This window comes from Lagenorhynchus albirostris, chromosome 2, assembly GCF_949774975.1.
Source record: "Lagenorhynchus albirostris chromosome 2, mLagAlb1.1, whole genome shotgun sequence".
Taxonomy (NCBI): domain Eukaryota; kingdom Metazoa; phylum Chordata; class Mammalia; order Artiodactyla; family Delphinidae; genus Lagenorhynchus; species Lagenorhynchus albirostris.
The window spans coordinates 77,214,039-77,241,463 of record NC_083096.1 but is presented as its reverse complement, the minus strand read 5'-3'; the positions used below and the strand labels follow the sequence as shown (position 1 = coordinate 77,241,463).

The window sequence follows — 27,425 nt, the reverse complement described above, 5'->3', positions numbered from 1 at the left end:
CATTTAAAGCTTCTGTTTCCTTATTTATTTTCATTTTGGATGATCTGTCCATTGGTGTAAATGAGGTGTTAAAGTCCCCCACTATTGTTGTGTTACTGTCGATTTCCTCTTTTAGAGCTGTTAGCAGTTGCCGTATGTATTGAGGTGCTCCTGTGTTGGGTGCATATATATTTATAATTGTTATATCTTCTTCTTGAATTGATCCCTTGATCATTATGTAGTGTCCATCCTTGTCTCTTGTAACATTCTTTATTTTAAAGTGTATTTTATCTGATATGAATATTGTTACTCCAGCTTTCTTTTGATTTCCATTTGCATGAAATATCTTTTTCCATCCCCTCACTTTCAGTCTGTATGTGTCCCTACGTCTGAAGTGGGTCTCTTGTAGACAGCATATATATGGGTCTTGTTTTTGTATCCATTCAGCAAGCCTGTGTCTTTTGGTTGGAGCATTTAATCCATTTACGTTTAAGGTAATTATTGATATGTATATTCCTGTGACCATTGTCTTAATTGTTTTGGGTTTGTTTTTGTAGGTCCTTTTCTTCTCTTATGTTTCTCACTTAGAGAAGTTCCTTTAGCATTTGTTGTAGAGCTGGTTTGGTGGTGCTGAATTCTCTTAGCTCTCACTTCTCTGTAAAGCTTTTGACTTCTGCATCGAATCTGAATGAGATCCTTGCCGGGTAGAGTAATCTTGGTTGTAGTTTCTTCCTTTTCATCACTTTAAGTATATCATGCCACTCCCTTCTGGCTTATAGAGTTTCTGCTGAGAAATCAGCTGTTAACCTTATGGGAGTTCCCTTGTATGTTATATGTCATTTTTCCCTTGCTGCTTTCAATAATTTTTCTTTGTCTTTAATTTTTGCCAGTTTGATTACTATGTGTCAGCATGTTTCTCCTTGGGTTTATCCTGTATGGGACTCTGCGCTTCCTGAACTTGGCTGGCTATTTCCTTTCCCATGTTAAGGAAGTTTTCAATTATAATCACTTCAAATATTTTCTCTGGTCCTTTCTCTCTCCCTTCTTCTTCTGGGACCCCTATAATGCAAATGTTGTTGCATTTAATGTTGTCCCAGAGGTCTCTTAGGCTGTCTTCATTGCTTTTCATTCTTTTTTCTTTATTCTGTTCTGCAGCAGTGAATTCCACCATTCTGTCTTCTAGGTCACTTATCCATGCTTCTGCCTCAGTTATTCTGCTATTGATTCCTTCTAGTGTAGTTTTCATTTCAGTTATTGTATCGTTCATTTCTGTTTGTTTGTTCTTTACTTCTTCTAAGTCTTTGTTAAACATTTCTTGCATCTTCTCGATTTTTGCCTCCATTCTTTTTCCGAGGTCCTGGATCATTTTCACTATCATATTCTGAATTCTTTTTCTGGAAGGTTGCCTATCTCCACTTCATTTAATTGTTTTTCTGGGGTTTTATCTTTTTCCTTCATCTGATACATAGCCCTCTGCCTTTTCATCTTGTCTATCTTTCTGTGAATGTGGTTTTTGTTCCACAGGCTGCAGGATTGTAGTTCTTCTTGCTTCTACTCTCTGCCCTCTGGTCCACCCTTATGTTTTAAAGATATTTTTACAGGGCATAATATTCTGGGGTGATGGTGTTTTCTTTCAGTACTTTAAAAATGTCACACCAAGGAACCACTCTTAGTTTCGTCAATTTTTTCTATTGTTTTGTTGTTGTCATTGTTGTTATTTAGTCTCTATTTCATTTATTTCTGCTCTGATCTGTATGATTTCTTCTACTAACTTTGTTTTGTTTGCTCTTTTTCTAGTTACTTTAGGTGTAAAATTAGCTTGTTTATTTGAGATATTTCTTTTCTCCTGTGGTAGGCTTGTATCGCTATAAACTTCCCTCTTAGAACTGCTTTTCCTGTGTCACACAGATTTTGGATCGTTGTGTTTTCATTTTCATTTGTCTCCAGGTATTTTTAAATTTCTTTGATTTCTTCAGTGACCCATTGGGTGTTGAGTAGCACATTGTTTAGCCTCCATGTGTTTGTGTTTTTTGCAGGTTTTTCTTGTAGTTCATTTCTAGTCTCATAGCATTGTGGTCAGAAAAGATGCTTGATATGGTTTCAGTTTTAAATTTACTGAGACTTGTTTTGTGACCTAGCATGTTATCTATTCTGGAGAATGTTCCATGTGCACTTGAAAAGAATGAGCAATTTGCTGCTTTTGGATGGAATGTTCTATATATAGATCTGTTAAGTCTATCTAATCTAATGGGTCATTTAAGGCTAGTGTTCTGTTATTGATCTTCTGTTTGGATCATCTGTCCATTGTTGTAGGTGGAGTGTTAAAGTCCCCTACTGTCATTGTGTTGCTGTCAGTTTCTCCCCCTCTGTGTCTATTAATGTTTGCTTTATGTATTCAGTGCTCCTATGTTGGGTGCATATATATTTACAGTTGTTATATCTTCTTCTTGGATTTATTCATTGATCATTATGTAATGTCCTTCTTTATCTCTTATTACAGACCTTGTTTTATAGTCTATTTGGTCTGATATAAGTATTGCTATTCTGGCTTTCTTTACATTTTCATTTGCATGGAGTACCTTTTTCTATTCCCTCACTTTCTGCCTGTGTGTGTCTTTATATCTGAAGTAAGTCTCTTTTAGGCAGCATATATATGGTTCTTGTTTTTGTATCCATTCAGCAACTCCATGTCTTTTTTTTTTTTTTTTTTTTTTTTGCGGTACCTGGGCCTCTCACTGTTGTGTGCTCTCCTGTTGCGGAGCACAGGCTCCGGACGCGCAGGCTCAGCGGCCATGGCTCACAGGCCCCGCAGCTCCGCAGCATGTGGGATCCTCCCGGACCGGGGAACGAACCTGCGTCTCCTGCATCAGCAGGTGGACCCTCAACCACCGTGCCACCAGGGAAGCCCAACTCTGTGTCTTTTTTTTTTTTTTTTTTTTTTTTTTTTTGCTGTATGCGGGCCTCTCACTGTTGTGGCCTCTCCCGTTGTGGAGCACAGGCTCTGGACGCCCAGGCTCAGCAGCCATGGTTGACGGGCCCAGCCGCTCCGCGGCATGTGGGATCTTCCCAGACCGGAGCACAAACCCGTGTCCCCTGCGTCTGCAGGCAGACTCTCAACTACTGCGCCACCAGGGAAGCCCATATGTCTTTTGATTGGAGCATTTAGCCCATTTACATTTGAAGTAATTATTGATAGGTTTGTACTTATTGCCATTTTATTGTTTTGGGGTTGCTTTTATGGCTCTTATTGTTCTGTTCTTTTTTTTTTTTTTGGCTCTCTTTCCATATCTTTAGTGTTATGTTTGGATTCCTTTCTCTTCTTTGTGTGTATATCTTTTATAGACTTTTGGTTTATGATTACCATGAAGTATATATATAGCAATCTATCTGTCCATCTATTTATATGATTATTTTAAGTTGCTGATCTCTTAATTTCCAATGTATTTTAACAATCCTGCATTTTTACTCCTCGCCACATTTACTGTGTTTTTTTTTTGCGGTACGTGGGCCTCTCACTGTTGTGGCCTCTCCCATTGCGGAGCACAGGCTCCGGACGTGCAGGCTTAGTGGCCATGGCTCATGGGCCCAGCCGCTCCACAGCATGTGGGATCTTCCCAGACTGGTGCACGAACCCGTGTTCCCTGCATCAGCAGGCTGACTCTCAACCACTGCACCACCTAGGAAGAACCATGTTTACTGGTTTTTTTTGTTTTTTTTTTTTGCGGTACGCAGGCCTCTCACCGTTGTGGCCTCTCCCGTTGTGGAGCACAGGCTCCGGACGCGCAGGATCAGCGGCCATGGCTCACGGGCCCAGCCACTCCGCGGCATGTGGGATCCTCCCGGACTGGGGCACGAACCCGCGTCCCCTGCATCGTCAGGCGGACTCCCAACCACTGCGCCACCAGGGAAGCCCACGTTTACTGTTTTTAACATCATCTTGTACATCCTTTTTTGGTGTGTGTATCCATTAACTGCTTATTGTGATATTGATGATTACGATACTTTTGTCTTTTAACCTTCCTACTAGCTTTATAAGTAGCTGATCAACTACCTTCATTGTATGTTTGCCTTTACCAACGAGATTTTTCCTTTCATAATTTCTTCTTTCTAGTTGTGGTCTTTTCTGCGTAGAGACATCCCTTTAACATTTCTTGTAAAGTTGGTTTCATGGTGCTAAACTCTTTCAGCTTTTTCCTGTCTGTAAAACTTTTGATTTCTCCTTCAAATCTGAATGATTTGAATAATTATTCAAATTATTGAATAATTTGCCAGGTAGAGTATTCTTGGTTGCAGGTTTTTTCTTTTCATCACTGTAAATGTATTGTGCCACTCCCTTCTGGCCTGCAGAGTTTCTGCTGAAAAGTCAACTGATAGCCTTATGGGAGTTCCCTTGTGCATAACTAGTTGCTTTTCCCTTGCTGCTTTTAATATTCTCTCTTTATCTTTAATTTTTGCTATTTTAATTACAGTGTGTCTTGGTGTGGTCCTCTTTGGGTTGATCTTGTTTGGGACTCTCTGTGCTTCCTGGATATGGATGTCTGCTTTCTTTCCCAAGTTAGGGAAGTTTTTAGCTATTATGTCTTCTAATACGTTCTCTGCACCTTTTTCTCTCTCTTCTCCTTCTGGGACCCCTGTTATGTGAATGTTATAAGCTTGATGTTGTCCTAGAGGTGTCTTAAACTGTCCTCATTTTTAAAAATTATTTGTCCTTTTTTCTGTTCAGCTTGAGTGATTTCCTCCACTCTGTCTTCCAGTTTTCTGATCCATTCCTCTGTATCATCTAATCTCCTGTTGAATCCTTCTAGTGTATTTTTAATTTTAGTTATTGTATTTTTCATCTCGGTTTGGTTCTTCTTTATATTTTCTCTTTGTTAGAAACTTCTAACTTCTCACTGTGTTCATCCAGTCTTCTCCAAAGTTCTTTGAACATTTTTATGATCATTACCTTGAACTCTATTGCATAAATTGCTTATCTCCATTTCACTTAGTTCTTCTTCTAGGGTTTTGTCTTGTTTCTTTGTTTGGAACATATTCCTCTATCGCTTCATTTTGCCAAATTCTGTGTTCTTATTTCTATGTATTTGGTAGGTTGGTATGTTTCCTGATTGTGGAGAAGTGGCCTTATGTAGGAAATGCCTGTGGGCCAGCAGCATACTCCCCTCTGGTCACCAGACCTCTATGCTTTAGGGGTGCCATCTATGTGGGCTGCATGGGCCCTTCTGTTGTGTCAGACTGACTACTGTGGGTGCCTTGGTAAGCATGGGTGGCCCCTGATCAGGTTGGTTGCCAGGCCTTGCCTAGTGCAGAAATTGCCAGTGACTGGTGGGTGGGGCCATGTCCTGGGAAGGTTCTGGGGCTGGTGTCAGCCTGCTGGTGAGTGGGGCCAGTTCCTGACTTCGCTGGCTGTGGGGCCCAGGGTTTCCCAGAGTTGATATTGACCCACTGGTAGGTGGGGCTGGATCCCTGGGCAGCTGGCCAATAAATATATGGAGAGGTGATGATCAGCATCATTACTAATCATGGAAATGTAAATTAGGACCATAGTGAGAAATCTTTTCATACCCATTCCACTGGCAAAAATTAAGAGGATCTTTTTATATTATTACTGAAAGGAGTAAAAATTGATGTAACTGCTTTAGCTTACAGTTTGGCATTATCTCCTTAGGTTGAATATTCACATACCTTATAACTTTGCAGTTCCTCTTGTAGGGTATACCCAGGAGAATCTCTTATATATGTACTACAGGGGGCAAATGCACAAATGTTCATAGCAGCATTGTTCATAATAGCCAAAACTAAGAAGTAGTAAAACCCAGAAACAACCTGAATACCCATCAACAGAACAGATTTTTGAAAAGCGAAACAACGAAGTGTTGTATACAACAGAATAAACAACAAAGATATATAACGTTGTGGATGAGACTAAGTGAAAAAATAAGTCCCAAAAGGTCTCATTCTGCATGATAGCCTTTTCATAAAACTAAAATACCCTTCAAAAATTAAAATAAAAAATATAAGGATTACATATAAATGCAGGAAAAAACTATAAAAAGAAAAACAAGGGAATAACGAAACATGGTTGAGCATAATAATTTTGGGAGTTAGAGAAACAGGGAGATAGGGTGAAGGAGGCAGAGACTATATGGTTAGAAATGTTTTTGTCAAGGTCTTAGCTTTTAGTTTGCTTTTCACAATGTTAAAAATAACTAAATAGGGACTTTCGTGGTGGTCCAGTGGTTAAGACTCTGCGCTTCCACTGTAGGTGGCACAGGTTCAATCCCTGGTTGGGGAACTAAGATCCCACATGATGTATGGCATGGTCAAAAAAATAAAAGTAAAATAAAAATAACCAAATTAAATATCCAAACAAAGAGTTTGCCAAAATGAGACTGTGTTATGAACCAAGGATTGTGATTAATCCAGTTCTGTACACCTGAGGTCCAAATAAAGAAAATAGATACCATTTATGACCTACATTAGGGAAAACACATACACACACACACACATACACACTAAACCTAAGTTCTTTAGGATCATGTTGTTTCCTTTTGCTTTTTTTCTTTCCAAGAAGAAGCCTAAATACTTCAGTATTTGGGAAGAATCCCTTAGTTAAGGATCTCACACCTTTCACCCAGAAATCAGCTAAGAGTGCTGTATCTCCTTTTGCTATTATAAGCAGCTTATGAATAGCAAATAATGTGTCCTTTTGAAGATGAATTTTCAGCTAAAAACAAGATTAAATGTCAAGGGAACATTGGAAACAATTCGTTGATCATAATGTACATTGAAGATTCATTCAGATCAATAGCATGGACTAGATCAGGGTCTGTTTGACATTTGTAAGCAGAACTTGGGTGATGTTGTCATGGCCAAATTGTCATCATTCTTTTTTTCTAATCACTTTTGCATTGTATAAGGAGAGTCTCTTCTGTGTGTTCAGTAGCACAATTCCTGTTGGTTACTAGAGGTTTGAGAAAGTGAGAACATTTTAATATTCAGATCCTACATAGAATGAGATGTTACCATTTAAAAGCCTTAAGAAATCTGTAGGTGGGGATTAAGGAAGCAACAAAATAAAGATCTCTGATATCTGGAATTTTGGGTTTTGCTATTGAATACAGAGCCCAGATATTACTAGAATTGCTTTCCCTTCAGTGGTTTGTGCTATTGTGAGAATTTATCAGTTACTGTTTTCTGGCATTCATTCCATAGAATTAATTCATGAGGATAAAGAGAGAAATGGCATGGTGTGGATTTTCAACATTTACATATTGAGAAATTTGGAAATTATTTCAAAGCTGAAGTTTGAAACTTTGACTTGCAGAATCCAGAGAGACAAAATTAGATCACTGATCAGAGATAAGTTGTACACTTTGCTCACTCGTAATTCATTCCTTTTCCCTTATTGGGGTCTAACTCAGCAAAGAGTATCTCAGGAGGGCTGTAACTTGTTACCCTTGGAAGCTGGCTTTGCAATCTGAACATTCTAACTTTTTTTTAATAGATCTTTATTGGAGTATAATTACTTCACAATACTGTGTTAGTTTCTGTTGCACACCAAAGTGAATCAGCCATATGCATACATATGTCCCCATATGCCCTCCCTCTTGAGCCTCCCTCCCATCCTCCCTATCCCACCCTTCTAGGTCATCGCAAATCACCGAGCTGATCTCCCTGTGCTCCCTGTGCTGCTGCTTACCATAACTGTTTTACATTTGGTAGTGTATATATGTTGATGCTAATCTCACTGCGCCCCAGCTTCCCCCTCCCACCCTGTGTCCTCAAGTCCATTCTCTATGTCTACATCTTTATTCCTGCCCTGCAACTAGGTTCATCAGTACCTTTTTTTTTTTTTTTTTTTAGATTCCATATATATGTGTTAGAATACAGTATTTGTTTTTCTCTTTCTGACTTACTTCACTCTGTATGACAGACTCTGGGTCCATCCACCTCACTACAAATAACTCAATTTCGTTTCTTTTTATGGCTAAGTAATATTCCATTGTATATATGTGCCACATCTTCTTTATCCATTCATCTGTTGATGGACATTTAGGTTGCTTCCATGTCCTGGCTATTGTAAATAGTGCTGCAGTGAACATTGTGGTACATGTCTCTTTTTGAATTATGGTTTTCTCTGTGTATATGTCCAGTAGTGGGATTGCTGGGTCATATGGTAGTTCTATTTTTAGTTTTTTAAGGAACCTCCATACTGTTTTCCATAGTGGTTGTATCAATTTACATTCTCACCGACAGTGCTGGAGGGTTCCCTTTTCACCACACCCTTTCCAGCATTTATTGTTTCTAGATTTTTTGATGATAGCCATTCTGACTGGCATGAGGTGATACCTCATTGTAGTTTTTTTTTTTTCCCCTGGGAATACTTAGTTATTTGGTCTATTAACACCAAGATCTGCAAAAAACAAACAAAAAAACACAACTTCTAAACACAGGATAATAAAACTTGAACATTAACATTCTTCTTCGATTTTGTGTAAGCTCTGCAGTATGGAAAATATACAGACTTCAAACAGCTGCAAAAATAGTGTCTTTGGAGGAAAATAGAGTTTCTACATCGATACAAGAAAAATAGGCATTTTTCTAATCCAGCCCAGTCCTGGGGTGGGTGGAGGGTGGAGAGTCACCACTTGCCACCCGGAGGAATGCCAGTTCTCCCTCTCCCCTACTACCCACCTGGGGCTGGGCAGGCTGGGCTGCTGCTTAAGACAATCTTAGGGTGAAAGCGAGATGAAAATGCCACTTAGGAAAACGCTTGGTTCCCCCTCTGCCAGCAGCTGGATTGGTCAAGTGTTATGGCCCTTTCGAGCTGCTTTGGTCAGCTCCTCCAATGAGAGGGAGGTAGGGGGATGGGACTGAGAGGATCGGGGAATCTATTCGGGTCTCCTCATCTGTGTCTGGGGAGGAGAGGTAAGGAAATCTGTGGTGTCCCCTCTCCTTTAATCATGGCTAGCTTGCTCCATGATAAAGACATGGGCCCCATACACTGTCCTTCGGACTCACACCCAGGGGTGGGGGACCCAAGACCTTCTGGTTGAGTTTTCCACCAAGTGAGGGGGTGACAAGAACACGGGCGTGACTTGTGACCTGCCCAGCTTCTAGTGGAGGAGGCAGGTCCCCTGCCATTCGAAGGGGCAGGGGTCCATCGGAAAGAGGACCCAGGGCTTTGACACAATAAATGAAAGTGCTCAAAGGCCAGGAGGGAAGGGCTCCTTCATCCCCCATCTCAGGGGAGCTCGGGAGGGGCCTGCCACCAAGGCTCTGGTCTCCATGGTGAAGTGGGGGTGGGGCCCTCAGACCACCAGGGAGCTCTGGAAAAGCGCAGGCTCTTCTGACGGTGGGGGCGCTGCCAAGACTCAAAGGGCAGCGAGGAGGCCTTGGGGGGGCCTCTGGATCCTTCCGAGGCGGTGGCCTGGGGCTGGCCGGGGGAAGGGGGGACCCCGGGCTTGAGGGGCAGTTACCGAAGATGAAGCCCATGCTGGGGAAGAGGGGCTTCATCAAGCTGACGGGGCAGAAAGCCGAGCCGGTTGGGTTGAAATGGACTTTGTTCTTGTCAGGACAGGAAGTCAGGAAGGCCATGTCAGGACCTGGGGACGTGGCCTCTTCAAACACCCGCAGTCTCTCACAGCCTTCCGGGGGTTCCCGTTTGAAGATGTAGCTGTGATTGGGCCGAGGGGAGGCGGCAAAGGCAAGGACTGGAGATGGGCTGCCCTCTTCAAGGAAGGCTGGGTGGCCTGGAGGGGAAGCTTTGTCACTGGGGATGGACGTCAGCTCCTCGGCTGCACCCTGGTGTTCCTCACGGCCAGTCTGGCCAGAAGGCTGGGGGGATGCCAGGGGCATGGAGGGAGAGCTGGCAAGGTTTCCAGGCTCCAGGAGGAGGAGGGGATGATCACAGCTGCCGCTCTGGAGGGGAGCTGGGGCTCGGTGTCCGTCAGGGATTTCAAGGATCCGCAGCAGCTCCTCCTCACCCTGCTCTTTCACAAACACCTCCTCCAGCTCTTGGTTGAGCCCTTCCAGGCTCCGGTGCAGGCAGGGGCTCAGTCGCAGGACAGAGGACCCTGAGGGGAAGCTGGGAGGGGACGCCCTCAGTGCTCCCCGCACAGCATGGTCCCCTTGGAGGGGGAGCCCCGCTCCTTCTCTTTCCCGCTGCGGCTAAGCTTTGTCCTCTGCAGCTGTTGCTTCAACTTGGTAATCTCTTTTCGGTGGTCTGTGCTGCCCCAGGACGCTGAGCGCTTGTGTGTACACGAGCTGGCCCGCTCACCTTCAAGCTCTTGCCAGGACAGGGGGGTCTGGGTGGCCTTGTCATTGGTACAGCAGGTGAAGGCCCCATCAGCATCTCGTGGCCACTGGCCCAGAAGGTAGGAGCTGAGGATGGTGTCCAGGGAGAATGTACGCCGGACCTGGGGTGGCTAAGGCCTACACACTGGCTTTTCTGGGGCCACGGAACACGGGACGCTGGCTGCGCGGCCACTCCCGTCCCGGCGCTGGTGCGGCTGCTGCAGCTGGAAAGGGACGGTGGCCCTGAGCGGCTGCAGCCCAGCCCGGGGAAAGCCGGCGGGGGCTGGGGGAGAGCAGCCCCGCCGGAGGCCCCCTGCCCCTCCGTGCCCTGGCCCCCAGGCACCTCCGCCTCTGCCGCCCACTGCGGCCCCCGCCATCGCCCGCCCGCCTGACTGCTGGCCTGCCTCGGCCCCACAGCGAGCCCCACACTCTCATTGTAGTTTTGATTTGCATTTCTCTAATAATTAGTGATGTTGAGCATCTTTTCATGTGCCTCTTGCCCATCTGTATGAATATTCTAACTTTTGAAGTTTTGTAGGATATGGTCAGTTGGAGAAGACAGTGACCAGTGATCATTAAATTCAGCGTGCTATCGCAAGCTTGACAAACATCATCTAATTCCATGTATGAGCCAGCCAGTCTGAGGGTTTACATTAAGGTGGAAAAATTCTAGAAGCACTTTCAGCCTGTGTATATCTTTAGTTCCTATTTGATAATCTTCCTTCAAGTCCAGAGAATATATTTTTTGACGGATATTTTCATTTGTAATGAGACTATGGTCGTTTCTCATGGATCATGAACATTCATGAGTTGATTCAGCAGGGAGTCAGTCATTTTCTTTGCAAATGAGTGTGTCCAAACCAGGGAAATGGATGCTAATGGATCTTGGTTAATTTTAAGGGCAAGTGAAGAACAAAGTAGTCTGTTGTGATCTCTTTTTGTATGTTTCTCATTTGCTAATAAGCACAGTTAACTTACAAACAGTTTGTGTTTCCATACGAATTGTAAAATTTTTTGTTCTAATTCTGTGAAGAGTGCCATTGGTAGTTTGATAGGGATTGCATTGAATCTGTAGGTTGATTTGGGTAGTACAGTCATTTTCACAATATTGATTCTTCCAATCCAAGAACATGGTATATTTCTCCATCTGTTTATGTCATCTTTGATTTCTTTCATCAGTGTTTTAGCCTGAGAAAACCATAATTCAAAAAGAGACATGTACCACAATGTTCATTGCAGCACTATTTATAATAGCCAGGACATGGAAGCAACCTAAATGTCCATCGACAGATGAATGGTTAAAGAAGATATGGCATATATATACAATGGAATATTACTCAGCCATAAAAAGAAATGAAATTGAATTATTTTTAGTGAGGTGGATGGACCTAGAGTCTCATACAGAGTGAAGTAAGAAAGAGAAAAACAAATACCGTATGCTAACACATATATATATATATGGAATTCAAAAAAAAAAAGAATGGTACTGATGAACCTAGTGACAGGGCAGGAATAAAGATGTAGACATAGAGAATGGACTTGAGGACACAGGGCGGAGGGGGAAGCTGGGACGAAGTGAGATTAGCATCGACATATATACACTACTGAATGTAAAATAGTTATGGGAAGCAGCAGCATAGCACAGGGAGATCAGTTCAGTGCTTTGAGATGACCTAGAAATGTGGGATAGGGAGGATGGGAGGGAGGCTCAAGAGGGAGGGGATATGGGGATATATGTATGCATATGACTGATTCACTTTGTTGTACAACAGAAACTAACAGTATTATGAAGCAGTTATCCTCCAATAAAGGTCTATTAAAAAAACAACAACGGTTTGGCTCTTTTGGAAGCCATTCCTACCTGCATTAAAGTATTACTGAACTGTCAGGCATCCTATTTATAGTTCTGTTCCCTTTGACTTCACATTTAAGTGGAAAGAGGTGGGTGGTGAGAGGCTATTTGATGTTACTCTTCTCACCTTATAAGAAACTGAAATTTTAGGATTGAAATTGTCACAAAGGCCTCTCAAGTTGTAGGGTTCTTTCTACCCTAGGAAATGTTTTTCTAGACTTGCGATCACTCAAGTCATCATCATTGAGGAAATCCAGTCATAGTCTTTCTGTGTGTTATCAAAGACCTAGTCTACTCTTCCCTGGAAAAAGACATTGGGGAATACCTAATTCACCAATGCCACTAAGCTAGCTTTACTCCCTTCCTTCCTTCCTTGTGTGAGGAACTCAGACTGATTTTTAACACCAGTAGGGTTGTAGACTTGCTTTTTAAGCAAAGGAATGATGATGTTCTTGAGAAATTTGGGAAGTTTAGTTTGAGAAGTAAGTATATAAGACCAGGTTGACTGAATAAGACTTTCTTGAGACTGCCTGCCCTTAAGAGAATGTGTGGTCTTGTCTGAGGGGAAGACTGTTTTCCTTTCAATGCTTTTGTACTTAAGAAGGAATACTTGGTAATATGTGTGATTCATTACAATCAGTTATAAATTTGAGCGATAATTATAAGAAGAAAACTCATTGATCAGGATCATACTCATCCCTGGACACTATTTGATAGTGGTTAGAGGCTTTGCTTTCAAGTAGGGGAGGGATCATAGGAGGAGAGTTGTGAGAGAGGAGTTTTTAAATTATTGTTGCATTTAATTTATACTTCCTAAATCACAGAAGCATGGAAAAGATTCTTCCTGAGATTGAAGGAAGGGCTTTGGTGTATACATTCTCAGTGACTAAGTCTTTATTGATTTATTTATTAAATTGAAGTATCGTTGATTTACCGTATTGTGCTAATTACTGCTGCACAGCAAAGTGATTCAGTTATACATAAATATACTTTTTTTTGTATTCTTTTCCATTATGGTTTATCATAGGATATTGAATATAGTTCTCTGTGCTGTACAGTAGGACCTTGTTGTTTATCCATTCTGTGTATAAAAGCTTACATCTGCTAACACCCACCTCCCACTCTATCCCTCCCGCAACCCCCTCTCCCTTGGCAACCACCAGTCTGTTCTCTATGCTCAGTGACTAAGTCTTGATTACATGAGTAGATGACCTATTTTGTGCACATTTAAATTTTTGAATGATTTTTGCTAAGCCAGTAAATGTGATTTGGGGCTAATTTTCCCATCTCTGTCTAATTTGATATGTTCTGAGAATACAAAGTAACTTAGATTATTTGATGTTTTTGGATTATGCATCCCACCACTTTCCTTTATGAGGACACATATTTAAGAATTACACATACATACATTCATTTCTTCATCAAATATTTACTGAGTGCCTACTGTGTGCCAGGCCCTGTTCTAGAAGTTTGGCATGCATCTGTGAACAGTAGACAGAAATCTCTACCTATTTCTTTTTTATTTTTAAAATATTTATTTATTTATTTAGGCTGTGCTGGGTCTTAGTTGTGGCACATGGGATCTTTGTTGTGGCATGCGGGATCTTTTAAGTTGTGGCATGCGGGATCTGTAAGTTGCGGCATGCAGGCTCATAGTTGCGGCATGTGGGCTTCTTAGTTATGGTGTGCGGACTCCTTAGTTGTGGCATGCGGACTCCTTATTTGTGGCATGCGGACTCTTAGTCATGGCATGTGAACTCTTAGTTGTGGCATGCATGCAGGATCTAGTTCCCCGACCAGGGATTGAATCCAGGGCCCCTGCATTGGGAGCTCGGAGTCTTACCCACTGGACCACACACTGGACCACTGGACCCCTGGAAGTCCCTCTACCTATTTCTTTATGAGGATTATTAACTGTTTATATGAGGAGGTCCTTAGAGTACATTTATTCTTCAACTTTTTGTTAACCCTGTTTTAATGATGGAAGGGAGAAGAACAAAACTAGGGATGACTTCAGGAAAGGAGTTTTTGCAAAAATGATCTATTTGGTAACAAAAATGTCACTATTGCTTACATCAATTTTAGATCTTGTCTTTGGAAGTGTGGTTCACACACAAATATTAGTCACATTGCTTTATAATCAATTCTAATTTTTTACGTCTCTCTCCAAATTTGCCTGCTTGTTCATTCACTTTACTTACCACATTGGCTTTGAATGATCTTTCACTTTCTGAAAATAAAATCTACCCTTAAAATCTGGTAATTGCCTCTGAAGATATTTAAAACAATGTGTTGGAGGTAATTGTAATATCAAAAATAAGATCATGGGCCCCCTGAAGGCAGTAGCCCTCTTTTGTACATATAATTTCAGGCATCTTTATTAAAAGTAAATCTTGTTTTACAGTGACCTTGAACATATATTCTCTGTTAAGTGTGTATCAGAATATACCTAACCGGTATCAATCTGAGCCTGACTGTAGGTGATTCTGTGATTTAATTTGCAGTAAGTAGGCTTTTTTTTGTTCTTCACCCTCACCAGGTATACAATGTTTACATGGCAGGGAGGCAGTTGTGTTCTAAGCGGTACCGGGAGTTTGCCATCCTACACCAGAACCTGAAGAGAGAGTTTGCCAACTTTACATTTCCCCGACTTCCAGGGAAGTGGCCATTCTCTTTATCAGAACAGCAATTAGATGCCCGACGTCGGGGGTTGGAAGAATATCTAGAAAAAGGTAAGCCAGGCTATTAAACTCTACTATCTTGAGTAAAAATAGGGTCTAGGTATATATTGCAGCTCCTAAACTGCATAGCTAAGTTTCCTGAAACTCAACAGTGAAAGTAAATCAGGTTTTTGACTTAGGTGTTGAATGATCTGAGCTTTGAAGCCAAGAGTAAAATGTTCAGTATAGCAATTAATAGCCTATTTTATTGACTCGCCAAACACTTAACAACAACAGAAAAATGCATAATTATTTTTTGATGCATTAAGGACCTTTATTTATTTGTAGGGTTATATTTTTGCACACAGCAAACATATACAGACTCAGCAACATGCTAAATTGATTTGGGAACTAGATGGGCAGTATTTAAGACATTTTTATGAAAGTGATTTTGGTTCACTGGCATGTCCTACTTGAAAATTCCTTATTCCTCTTACACGTGTCCATGGATAGGTTTGATGAGTTGTAGGTAAGCTAATGTTCCCTTTTTCTAAGTAGGTTATAGGTAGAAATATTAAAACTTATTTGTTATCTCAGGACCTCCAAGCAATACATTAGGAGTCTTTGGATGTGGATGCTGAAACGTTTGTCTAGAAAGGCAGGGAGAAATGACACAGATCTCCTGAATAAGATGGTTCAGTTTGTGGCTCAGAGAAGAGACCTTGTTTTGCTACGTTATAGTTACATAATTTGCTAGGCATGCAATAGGCTTTTCTTTAAAATACTAATTTAACAGAATAATGGTCTTATGTGGTATTTAATAATTCTGTGTCCTTGTAGAAGAACTAATTGACCTAGTTGAATTTTTTTTAAACTTTGGTAGAGAGCTTTATCCCTGAAGAAAAACCATTTCCCCCATAGAAGGTAGTTAAACTTCATCTATTTTTAGCTTTTCTCTAACATGGAATGGCCTCCTAACACAGCCTTTAGGAAATGAGAAAGAGTACAATTTTTTTTTAATAAAATGAAGTAAAATCAGCAGTGTAATTTATTATCCTCAGGAGAATGTTAGGAAATTAACTCTCTTAGATTTAGATGATTACCTACCTACCTGCCTGTTTTCTTTTCCTTCCTTCTCCCTTTCTCTCTCTCTCTTTTTTTTAGTTGTAGTTGTTTTGAAGTTAAAGTTAGTGAGGTGAGAAGATGAGAAGATGTGCTCAGCTTAATACTTGATTACCTACCCATTTTTTTCCAAAGTGGCTTTAAATGCTTATGATTCTCTTACTGGCCTGCTCCTAGGCCAAATAGATATTTTTCTTTGTATTTTAATTTTGTGTTTATTCCTAATTGACCTTACCCTTGCTCTATTGTCTAGCTTATTAATAGTTAACACAAGACAGCAAAGTTAGATTTACTGAACTTTTATTTCTCTTTTACAGGTAACTTCCTTTGTCTATGTTTAATGTTTTTAATAAGCTACATCTTTGTACGTCTATTATTCCTCTGTTCTGGTTCATATTTATATAAATGTTTGTTGTGCCGTAAAATATCATGTGTCAGGGATGGCATACTACCTCAGCACTGCCTGCTAATGATGATTTATACTTAAACCTTGATATGTTCTTGACTTTATATTCTTGATTTTAGGGCCTCATGCCAGATTCTGTCTTTGTTTTCTATAGTGTGCTCAATACGAGTCATTGGTGAGAGTGACATCATGCAGGAATTCTTATCAGAATCAGATGAGGTAGGTGAATACCCACTATAGTGACTGTTTACCTCTTGGCTCCTTGTGGGGGAAAATAAAGATATCGATGATGGATTGAATTGCCATAAATTCTCTAAATGACTGTTTTTTCAACTTCCTTTTGTTATGTGTCCTGCTTATCCTTCAAGACCTAGTGCTAGGTCCACCTTCTCTTTGAAGCCTCCCCTGATATTCAGGGGATACACATTGATTTTTCATTCCACCAAGAACTTCCGCAGTCAGTACACATAATTATCACCTTGTTGCTATCTCAGTCTCTAATTTTTTTTTTTTTTTTTTTTTTTTGCGCGATACGCGGGCCTCTCACTGTTGTGGCCTCTCCCGTTGCGGAGCACAGGCTCCGGATGTGCAGGCTCAGTGGCCGTGTCTCACGGGCCTAGCTGCTCCGCGGCATGTGGGATCTTCCCGGACCGGGGCACGAACCTGTGTCCCCTGCATCGGCAGGCGGACTCTCAACCACTGCGCCACCAGGGAAGCCCTCTAATTTTTTATACATATAGTCAGATGATCCCTTTATAATTTTACTTTACTAGATCATGAGCTACCTGTAGGTAAGAGCTAAATCTTTTTTTTTCAGCTTTTTGAATATAATTGTCAAATATGAATTGTATATATTAAGGTGTACAACTTGATGTTTTGATATCTGTATACATTGTGAAATGATCACCATAATCAAGTTAACTAACCTATCCATCATCTCATTACCATTTCCTCCTCCCTTTTCTCTTCTTTCCTTCCTTCCTTTCTTCACTTCAGATCTACCCCCTTAGCAAATTTCAAATATAGAATATAGTATTGTTAACTATGATCACCACGCTATACATTAGATCTTCAGAACAAGAGCTAAATCTTGAACATCTTTATATTCCCAGTGCCTTACCACAATGTCAGGCATTTTGTAGGTGCTTAATAAATATTAATTAAATAGAAGAATGACTATGTAATGCTGCTGTATTAAATAGTGTGTCATCCACTAATTATTTTATATGTATATGTTTTATTTCCCCAGGTAGATTATAAGTTTCTTGCAGACAAGGGCTTTTATAACAAAGTAATGCTTAGGATGGTTTTAGGCAATGAATAGTAGTTTTTTTAAAGTGGTAAATGAAGATGGACTTGTTTCTAAATAGTTGTTTCTCTGTAATAAAAATTACAAGGTCACAAATTTGTTAGAAGAATGTGTTAATTTTCAAAAGCAGTAAGAGAGAAAGACTTCTTTCGAATTAAGGAGGAAAAGAATTGTTTACTCTTTGCTAGAAGAAAATTGGACATCAGACTAACTCAGATTCCTGAGTTTCATCAATTTTTCCTTTCAAAGGTGTCATGATTATTTCAGGGTTCAGAAAGGAACTTAGGATACCTCTTGAGCCAATCTAGCATGCCTAACCATTTAAAACCAGAGAATATTTGTTGAAACTACTGCTTTTGGTTGTTTTCTTTTCTCATTTGTGAGTTCTGAATGTTTGAAAGTAAGCCAAAAATCTTATCTGTGTTTGACCTAGACTGATTCACACAGGTTTTCTGTTTTGAGATATGAACACGTTGGGTTCAACATATTTCTTTCCTCCCTGTTCATCTTAAAGGTTAACTTCTGCTGCAGCCTAAAGTCAGCTTTATGACTTGAAATGTATTGACTTATGTCTTTTTTCCCCTTTTCATTGGAACTCACTTTCTTTCTATCACAAGTTTAGGTTGTTTAGCTAGCATGTTGCAAGGAGAATGAGGATATACTGGGTCATAAATTCTTTTTTTTTTTTTAATTAATTCTTTTTCTGCCTTTTCCCCAGAACTACAATGGTGTGTCTGACGTAGAGCTGAGAGTAGCATTACCAGATGGAACAACAGTTACAGTCAGGGTTAAAAAGAACAGTACTACAGACCAAGTATATCAGGTAAATTAAACTTGAACAAGTAGGCTTGACATTGGTTGGTTTAAAACTAAGGAAGATAGATTAAATGAGTTAATACATATAAGGAGCTTGGAGTATCTGGCATGTAATAAATTTGTTAAATGTTAGCTGCTGCTGTTGATGTTATGATTATTAACGTGGAAGTACTTTGTCCTCCTTGAAAGAAAGATACAATAAATATCCCCAGGTTGTAATGGTTGTGATTAGCACCCCCTCTTTTTAATTGTAAAAGACTTTCTAATGTATGTGAAAATAGAATAGTACAGTGAAACTCCATGTACTCATCACTCATATTTAATAATCCTCAAGATTTTGCCACATTTGTGTTATATATCCTTTTTTCCTTTTCCTTTGTTTAAATATTTTAAAGCAAATTCCATGTTTTTCGACCTGTGTATATTTCAGTATACATCTCTAAAAAATATGGATGTTCCTCTTACATAATCACAAAGCCATTATCAAACCTAAAAAATTAACTACTTCCATGGTATTAACTAATAATAAATCCATAGTCAAGTTTTCCCAATTGTCTAAAAATGATTTTTAACAGTTGATTTGTTATAATTTGGATCTAAACAAGGTCCTTATGTCCTTAAAAAACATTTGGTTTTTATGTTTGTTTTAATATAGAGCAGTCTGCCTTCCCTTCCCTTCCCCAACTTTTTTCCCTTATGTTATTGTTTTATTGCAGAAATTGGGTCTGTGTCCTGTGGAATGTCCCACATTCTGAATTTATTTGTTTGCTTCTTTTGTCTATTTGTGTCATTTAATATGTCTTTCTGTCTACTTATATTTTCTATAAATGGAATTTTTCTCTAGAGGCTTGATTAGATTCAGGTTCAGCTTTTTGATGAGAATACTTCATAATCGGTGCTATATACTTCATATTGCTTCTCAACCGGAGGAACACAATATCTGGTTATCCACTTTTAGTGATTAATCAGTAGGTTTACATGGTAATAACCTGATGTCTCCATTGTTAAGTTCTTCACTGATCTTTTATCCAATAAGTGTATCACTGATGATTACTGTCCTAACCAGTGATTTCATTAAGGGTTGCAAAATGCTGATTTTCCACTTTTCTCATTTCTTCACATTTATTAACTAGAATTCTTCTGTAAAGAACTTCCCCTTATCAACTGAGGGTATTTAGTATCCTGAAATACAGTTTATAGGAAAAGGGGGATAAATATTTAATTCTTCCCTTTTATTGCCAGTTTTTGGCATAAAGGATGAATGCCCTAGCTGATTCCAGTGATGTCCAATGAGATAATTATTATTTTAGTGTCATGTGGCTTTTTAGATACTCAGTATGATTTAATCAAGAACATATATTCTTTTTGGTGCTCACATTGTTCTGTCTTTGGTCAGTGGAATCTCCTTCACGTCTGCTCCTGTATTTTTGTGGTGCAACCCATTTGTTTATGATAGCATCCTTGCTTTTTGGTAGAACAAGATGCTCTGGGCTCATCTTTGTATATTTCCTATACTAGATTGAATCAGTCATTTCCCCAAGGAGTCTTTCCTTTCAGTGAGGAAAGATCATGATCCGGGTGCTGGGTATAATTGTTTCTTTTAGGCCTTTTCATTGGTCTTTAATCCTGATTTGATCAAGATTTTCAGGGAGACTAGTGGGTTTCTGGATATTAGTACTTATTTCTCCTTTGTGGCAAACAAAAACTTTACCCCCCAAATATTTACTGTATACCATGGCAAAGGATATGTACAGGATCTGAGGTATTTCAGAAATTATAAAATGGTGGATTGATTGCAAGGAAAACATTAATTTTATGTAGCTTATTGATGTTTTATTTCATTTTCAATACTTCTCTAGCAAGGCCTAACTTTTTCTTTCACTTCTCTCCTCACCCTGTTACTGAGACTTCTAGCTATAAGCCATTTTCCAAACCTTGAGAAGATTTCAGTTTCTATCTAGTGCAGTATAGAATGGTAACTTAGAACACTTACAGTCTCCAGTTTCTGCCTCACATCAGGGATGAACCTAGGTCTGATACGTGAGTAGATACAGGAGGAAGGATATCATATTTGGTTTACTGAGACACAAATACTCAATAATTTTCTCTTGTTTAATTAACACCTTATTTATACATTTTGGGATTGATCTTGAAAAGGAATTTTGGTACTACTAGTTTGTGTTTTTTGCTTTGTGTTTTCTTGTTATTTGTATGTAATTTCAATTTTCCTTTATTTGCATATGGAGTCTTTCAATTTCTTTTTACTTATCATGTTGGGACCTTAGTTCCTAGAGAGAAGGACTGATACTTGTTTAAAATGTCTCTGTTGTCCCAACATTTTGCTATTTTCACATGGATAAGGATGATGATAATTCTTAGGATATAGAGGTCCCCAGCATGAGACGTGGATCATCTGAAAAGTAAACAAGAATAATTTGTGAAGTATGAGCAAAATTGATAAACAATGTTTTAAGCTCAAGAACCAAAGATATAGATCTTGTATGTTAACAGCCTGTATATTAAATGTAGGCTGAATGTGTGAGACTAGATATTTAAGAATTTATTTTCTTTTTAAAATCTGTCCTTATGTAGCACATTTTTTGTAAGTGCTATTCTAAAAGATCCTCATGATATGAAGTCCTATTTCAGAGAGCAAAGCTGATATTTAAGGAGAGACTGTTATTAGCTTTAATTGGAGGGGAGAAACTCATATTTAGAGATCATAGCTGTTTGGATCAAATAAAGGTATTTTTCTCTTCTATTTCATGCATATGTATTCATACATACAAAAAAGAGTAGCTGTGGATCATGAATTTAGTTTCTATGAAACCAAGATGGCAAAACCCTTCTCTTCTCCCCACTCCTCATGCATATACCTGTCTTTTCCCACAGCACTGTCTGATTTTGTTTTCCTGAAACTAATCTATCCTGTTTACACTTTAGGCTATTGCAGCAAAGGTTGGCATGGACAGTACGACAGTGAATTACTTTGCCTTATTTGAAGTGATCAATCATTCCTTTGGTAAGTGCCAGTAACTAATATTACGTTTTGTTTGAGGATATTTTATCCTAATACTAAGAAACTGAAGCTCCCAAAAGCTGTCAAATTGAAACTGTTTGCCTAGAGAAGAAGATCTTGAAGACAAGGGGCAATCCCACTAATTGGGACTGTTTCTAACAAGCAGACAGGACAAATCCCATTAAGCATAATCCCACTAAGGCTAGATACCTGATCACCCCTTTTTCCTCTGTTGGCAGTATCAGTTACTTATACCCAGCACTGAATCAGATACTTTCATGAGATTTTTAAAAATCAGAGTTCAAAATTAATATATTCCAATGAAACAGCCTTAAAAAGAGGGGATTTTCTACTTAGCCACAGCTTGTTTTAGCGTACTTTATGGTTTTTGTAGATTTTTAAGAATAGCTTTTTGTTTTCAGGAGTTAGAAAGAAATATGTTGATTAAAAGCCTTTGCTTTTTAAAAAAATTAATTAGTTTATTTATTTTTGGCTGTGTTGGGTCTTCGTTGCTGCGTGCGGGCTTTCTCTAGTTGCGGCGAGTGGGGGCTACTCTTCGTTGCAGTGCGTGGGCTTCTCATTGCGGTGGCTTCTCGTTGTGGAGCACGAGCTCTAGGTGGGCGGGCTTCAGTAGTTGTGGCACGCGGGCTCAGTACTTGTGGCTCTTGGGCTCTAGAGTGCACACTCAGTAGTTGTGGTGCGCGGGCTCAGTTACTCCGTGGCATGTGGGATCTTCCTGGACCAGGGCTCGAACCCATGTCCCCTGCATTGGCAGGTGGATTCTTAACCACCGCTCCACCAGAGAAGTCCTGCAAACCACTTTTGACACGTTTGATCAGTCACAGCACCTTCTCCATACGTTGCACAAATCTTTTTTTGCGTTTCAGTTGCGCTTTTACCTTTCTTGAAATAATAAAGCATGATATGCCGAAAATGTTGCTTTTTTCTTCCATCTTCAATATTAAAATGGCTACACAAAAATTCACCAATTTTGATAAGTTTTTTTAAACGCATGCTGATATGATAGCTGTCACAATACAATCCGTTTCGAATGAAGTTAAAGACAACTAAGCGCTACTGGAGCCATTTTATGGAAAAGACCGAACGAACTTTTTGGCCAACCCGGTGTTTAAGTTTGTGTAAACAGATATCCTCTTCCTAGGAAGTTTTATTGCACTGTGACAGAGATTTTCTCTTATATATTTTTTTATAAAAGCTAGGGATAGTTGCACTGAGACCACAAAGGGGAGGAAGTTGGAAGGCTTGCTTTAAATGACAGATTTCCTACGGTTTATGGGTCTTTTCCACATCATATATGTACAGGGCTGAGGCCAGAAACAACAGATAATATTGACTGATCAGAACTTCCTCATCCCGGAAAGGGAGAGAGTTTGGTAGATTTGAGTCGCCTTGCCATCCCAGGTCAAGGTAGAACAACTTTGATTCCCCCTAAAGCAGCTATCTCCCGATTGTTTATTGTCTTCCCAAATCTCTACAGTGTAACTAGGCAGATATAAATATTACAAAGGATTGCTAAGGATCCAGGACACTTGGATTCTAATCTTACCTTCTTCTCTAAGCTTTAGTTAACAAATAAAATGGGAAATATTAAATCTGTCTTTTGCTCTGTTATAAAGCCAAGTAAACATCAAGAGAAGAAAACTCCGCCTTTTTAAAGAAAAACAATATAGAAATTAAAAGTGGTAGTGTTTTATACTGCTTGAGCATTGTTAGGAAGAGGAAGTAAGGCTACCCAGAAGTCACTTTTCTTTGGTAAATGTCTTAGACTTGTGGGGGGATGTGGAGAGCCTTTCAGCTCTTAACAATAAAAGCTGTTCATTGAGAACTGCCACATGAGAGACTCTGAATGCACCATAACTGGGTAAGAGGGGGAGGCTTGCTGTAAAGATGTTCAGTGGACATTGCTGTAACTTAACTCAATTATGGATCAGATTTTTTAACTGACTTTGGAGTAGGTGATGTCTGCAAAGTCAGCATGTTAACTGAAAGGCATGTCATTCAGGTGAAAGATTTCAGTTAGCTTGAGGCTCAGTTGGCCAGTCATATTAGAAGGCGTAGATTTGGCTAGGCAAATTGATGTTTTGTGGTCCCAAGGCAGAGCTCCTGGATGGAACTAAGCTGATGTGCTGGTTAATGATAACCTCCATTCTTGTCTGCTTTACACAGTTCATACTAGGGAGGTGCCTTGTATATCTTCTCACTCTAGCTTTCTTTGCTTTGTCTTCTCTTTAGTACGTAAGCTGGCACCTAATGAATTTCCTCATAAACTCTACGTCCAGAATTACACATCAGCTGTGCCAGGCACCTGCCTAACCATTCGAAAGTGGCTTTTTACGACAGAAGAAGAAATCCTCTTAAATGACAATGACCTTGCTGTTACCTACTTCTTTCATCAGGTGGGTGAACTGATCTCCCTGGAAAGGCCTGATTTCTTTTTCTGTTTGTATGTAGTGGTCATTTGCCAATACAGTGTGAATCCTTGAGTAAGCTGTTTTGTCTCCTGGATCTTAGTTAAATTTGTAAAATGTTCTGTCCCATTTTGACAAAAGATAAGTTTAAGAAGGTGGGGGGACTTCCCTGGTGGTGCACTGGTTAAGAATCCGCCTGCCAGTGCAGGGGACACGGGTCCGAGCCCTGGTCCAAGAAGATCCCACGTGCTGCAGAGCAGCTAAGCCAGTGCACCACAACTACTGAGCCTGTGCTCTAGCGCCCACAAGCCACAACTACTGAGCCTGTGTGCCACAACTACTGAAGCCCACACGCCTAGAGCCTGTGCTCTGCAACAAGAGAGGCCATCGTGATGAGAAGCCCTCACACTGCATTGAAGAGTAGCGCCCACTCACTGCAACTAAAGAAAGCCCGTGCACAGCAATGAAGAACCAACGCAGCCAAAAATAAATAAATAAAGCCATTAAAAAAAAAAAAGTTTAATAAGGGGATATCCTGGAGTTCAAAATGTATTTCTTATTATTTTTTAAAACAATAACAAATGAACATTATGGGGCTATGTTCTTTTTCAAAAAATTTTTCATCACAATTATACATACATAGAGCTTAAAGTATCAAATAGTTCTACACAGGTTATTATGAAAAATATTAGTTATTCCCACTTCTTTTCCTCTCATAGGTAACCATTTCATCTCTTTTAGCTTGTTTTTTGTTTTATTTCATCTTTTTAAAAAATTTAATTGAAGTATAGTTTATTCATAATGTGTTAATTTCTGGTGTACAGCAGAGTGATTCAGTTATACATATATATTCTTTTTCATAGTCTTTTCCATTACGGTTTATTACAAGATACTGAATATAGTTCCCTGTGCTATATAGTAGGTCCTTGTTGGTTATCTATTTTATATACAGTAGTGTGTACCTGCTAATCCTAAACTCTTAGTTTATCCCTCCCCCAACCTGTTTCCCCTTTGGTAACCATGAAGTTTGGTTTTTATGTCTGTGAGTCTGTTTCTGTTTTGTAAAGAAGTTCATTTGTGTCATATTTTAGATCCCACATATAAATGATATCATATGATATTTGTCTTTCTCTGTCTGACTTCACTCAGTATGATAATCTCTAGCTCCATCCATGTTGCTGCAAGTGGCATTGTTTCATTCTTTTTTATGGTTGAGTAATATTCCATTGTGTGTGTGTGTGTGTGTGTGTGTGAGTGTGTGTATACACACACACATACCACATCTTCTTTATCCATTCATCTGTCCACGGACATTTAGGTTGCTTCCATGACTTGGCTATTGTAAATAGTGCTGCTATGATCATTGGGGCACATGTATCTTTTCAAATTAGAGTTTTCTTCAGATGTATGCCCGAGAGTGGGATTGCTGGGTATTATGGTAATTCTATTTTTAGTTTTCTGAGGAACTGCCATACTGTTTTCCATAGTGGCTACCCCAACTTACATTCCCACAAACAGGTATAGGAGGGTTCCCTTTTCTCCACATCCTCTCCAGCATTTGTTATTTGTAGATTTTTTTAACGATGGCCATTCTGATTGGTGTTAAGTGGTATCTTATTGTAGTTTTGATTTGTATTTCTCTAATAATTAGCGATGTTGAGCATCTTTCCATGTGCCTATTGGCCATCTGTATGTCTTCTTGGGAGAAATGGCTGTTTAGATCTTCTGCCCATTTTTTGATTGGGTTGTTTATTTTTTTGTTATTGAGTTGTATGAGCTGCTTGTATATTTTGGAAATTAAGCCCTTGTCAGTAGCATGGTTTGCAGATATTTTCTCCCAGTATGTAGGTTGTCTTTTTGTTTTGTTTATGGCTTCCTTTGCTGTGCAAAAGCTTAAAAGTTTGATTAGCTCCCATTTGTTTATTTTTGCTTTTATTTCTATTGCCTTGGGGAGACTGACCTAAGAACACATTGCTACAATTTATGTCTGAGAATGTTTTGACTATGTTCTCTTCTAGGAGTTTTATTGTGTCATGTCTTATATTTAAGTCTTTAAGCCATTTTGAGTTTATTTTTGTGCATGGCGTAAGGGAGTGTTCTAGCTTCATTGATTTGCACACAGCTGTCCAGCTATCCCAACACCACTTGCTAAAGAGACTATCTTTTCTCCACTGTATATTCTTGCCTCCTTTTCAAAGATTAAGTGACCATAGGTGTGTGGGTTTATTTCTGGACTCTCTATTCTGTTCCATTGATCCATATATCTGTTTTTGTGCCAGTACCACACTGTTTTGATTACTGTAGCTTTGTAGTATTGTCCAAAGTCTAGGAAGATTATGCCTCCAGCTTTGTCATTTTTCCTTTTGGGTTTCTTTGGCAATTCTGGGTCTTTTATGGTTCCATATAAATTTTAGGATTATTTATTCTAGTTCTGTGAAAAATGTCATGGGTAATTTGATAAGGATCACATTAAATCTGTGGATAGCTTTGGGTAGTATGGCCTTTTTAACAATATTAATTCTTCCAATCCAAGAATATGGGATATCTATTTCATTTTATATTTACTTCCATACCTCTATTATAATTTGATTATATTACTCCTACTTGATGTTTCCTATTCAAGCAATATTGCTTAATTACCTGCTATCGAAGATGGGACTTTAGCTCCATTTCCTCCCCCACTCCACTACATATTCGTACCTTTTCATCTGTCCTATTTTCTTACTATAGTCAAATTACAATATTTGTTAGATTAATATTCAGTGTTTATACTGCTGTGACTGTAAATAATGAATTTAGCAGAGCCATATAGAGAATACTATCCTTACTTTTTACTTTCTTTTAAACATTTTAAAATTATTTTGAAAATAATTAACCCATTTCATAACACTTCATAAAGTATCCCATTACAATTCTAATTGGGTTTTTGTTAAATTTATAGTTTAACTGAAGAAGAGTCACTATTTTTATTAAATGTGGTATTCCCAACTAAATGTGTGATGTTTCTGTTTTATTCATCTCATCTTTTGTTTCCCCAAATAAAGTTTCTGTTTTATTCATCTCATCTTGTTTCCCCAAATAAAGTTCTGTCTTTTTATGTTTCACATATGCCCCTTTAAATTATTCCCAAGTATTTTATATTTTTATTACAATTATGAATGGGATATTTTTTCTTTGTATTGTTGGAACGGAGTAATTATTTACCAGGAGTCAGAATATCTGGTTCAAGTACAAGCTCTCCATTGGGTAAATCCTTAACATAGCTTTGCTGAGATCTGTTTTATGATCTATTAAAGGGTAATAGTAGTACCTCACATTTTTTTAATCAGCATCAAAATTTAAACAAAGCAGAGCTTGTGAAATTACTTTTTGAATTATAAAACTGTAAAGCAAAAATAAAATATTTAGGTATATAGAAAGAAAAGCTGTTATTTTTGTAGCAGTATCTCATATGCAACAACTTTTCTGAACTCTTCTGTTTCTTCAAACAATTTTTTAAACAGCTTTATTGAGGTATAATTGACATACAATAAACTG

General features: G+C 39.1%; 2 protein-coding genes across 8 annotated transcripts in view; one reads left to right on the top strand and one right to left on the bottom strand.

Moving 5' to 3' along the window:
• Positions 1–27,425, top strand: part of SNX27 (sorting nexin 27) — an 83,865-nt gene that overhangs the window by 38,261 nt on the left and 18,179 nt on the right. For all 7 annotated transcript variants that reach the window (XM_060138642.1, XM_060138663.1, XM_060138649.1 and 4 more), the window contains 5 exons: positions 14,667–14,859; positions 16,470–16,534; positions 18,343–18,447; positions 21,384–21,462; positions 23,713–23,876. In XM_060138642.1, the coding sequence (XP_059994625.1) occupies positions 14,667–14,859; positions 16,470–16,534; positions 18,343–18,447; positions 21,384–21,462; positions 23,713–23,876 (606 nt within the window). The remainder of the gene's footprint in view (positions 1–14,666; positions 14,860–16,469; positions 16,535–18,342; positions 18,448–21,383; positions 21,463–23,712; positions 23,877–27,425) is intronic.
• On the bottom strand, positions 9,291–10,652 carry LOC132515976 (protein FAM117A-like). The gene is given in 4 exon segments (XM_060142356.1): positions 9,291–9,340; positions 9,343–9,379; positions 9,382–10,121; positions 10,124–10,652. Coding segments are annotated over 4 exon segments (1,356 nt in total).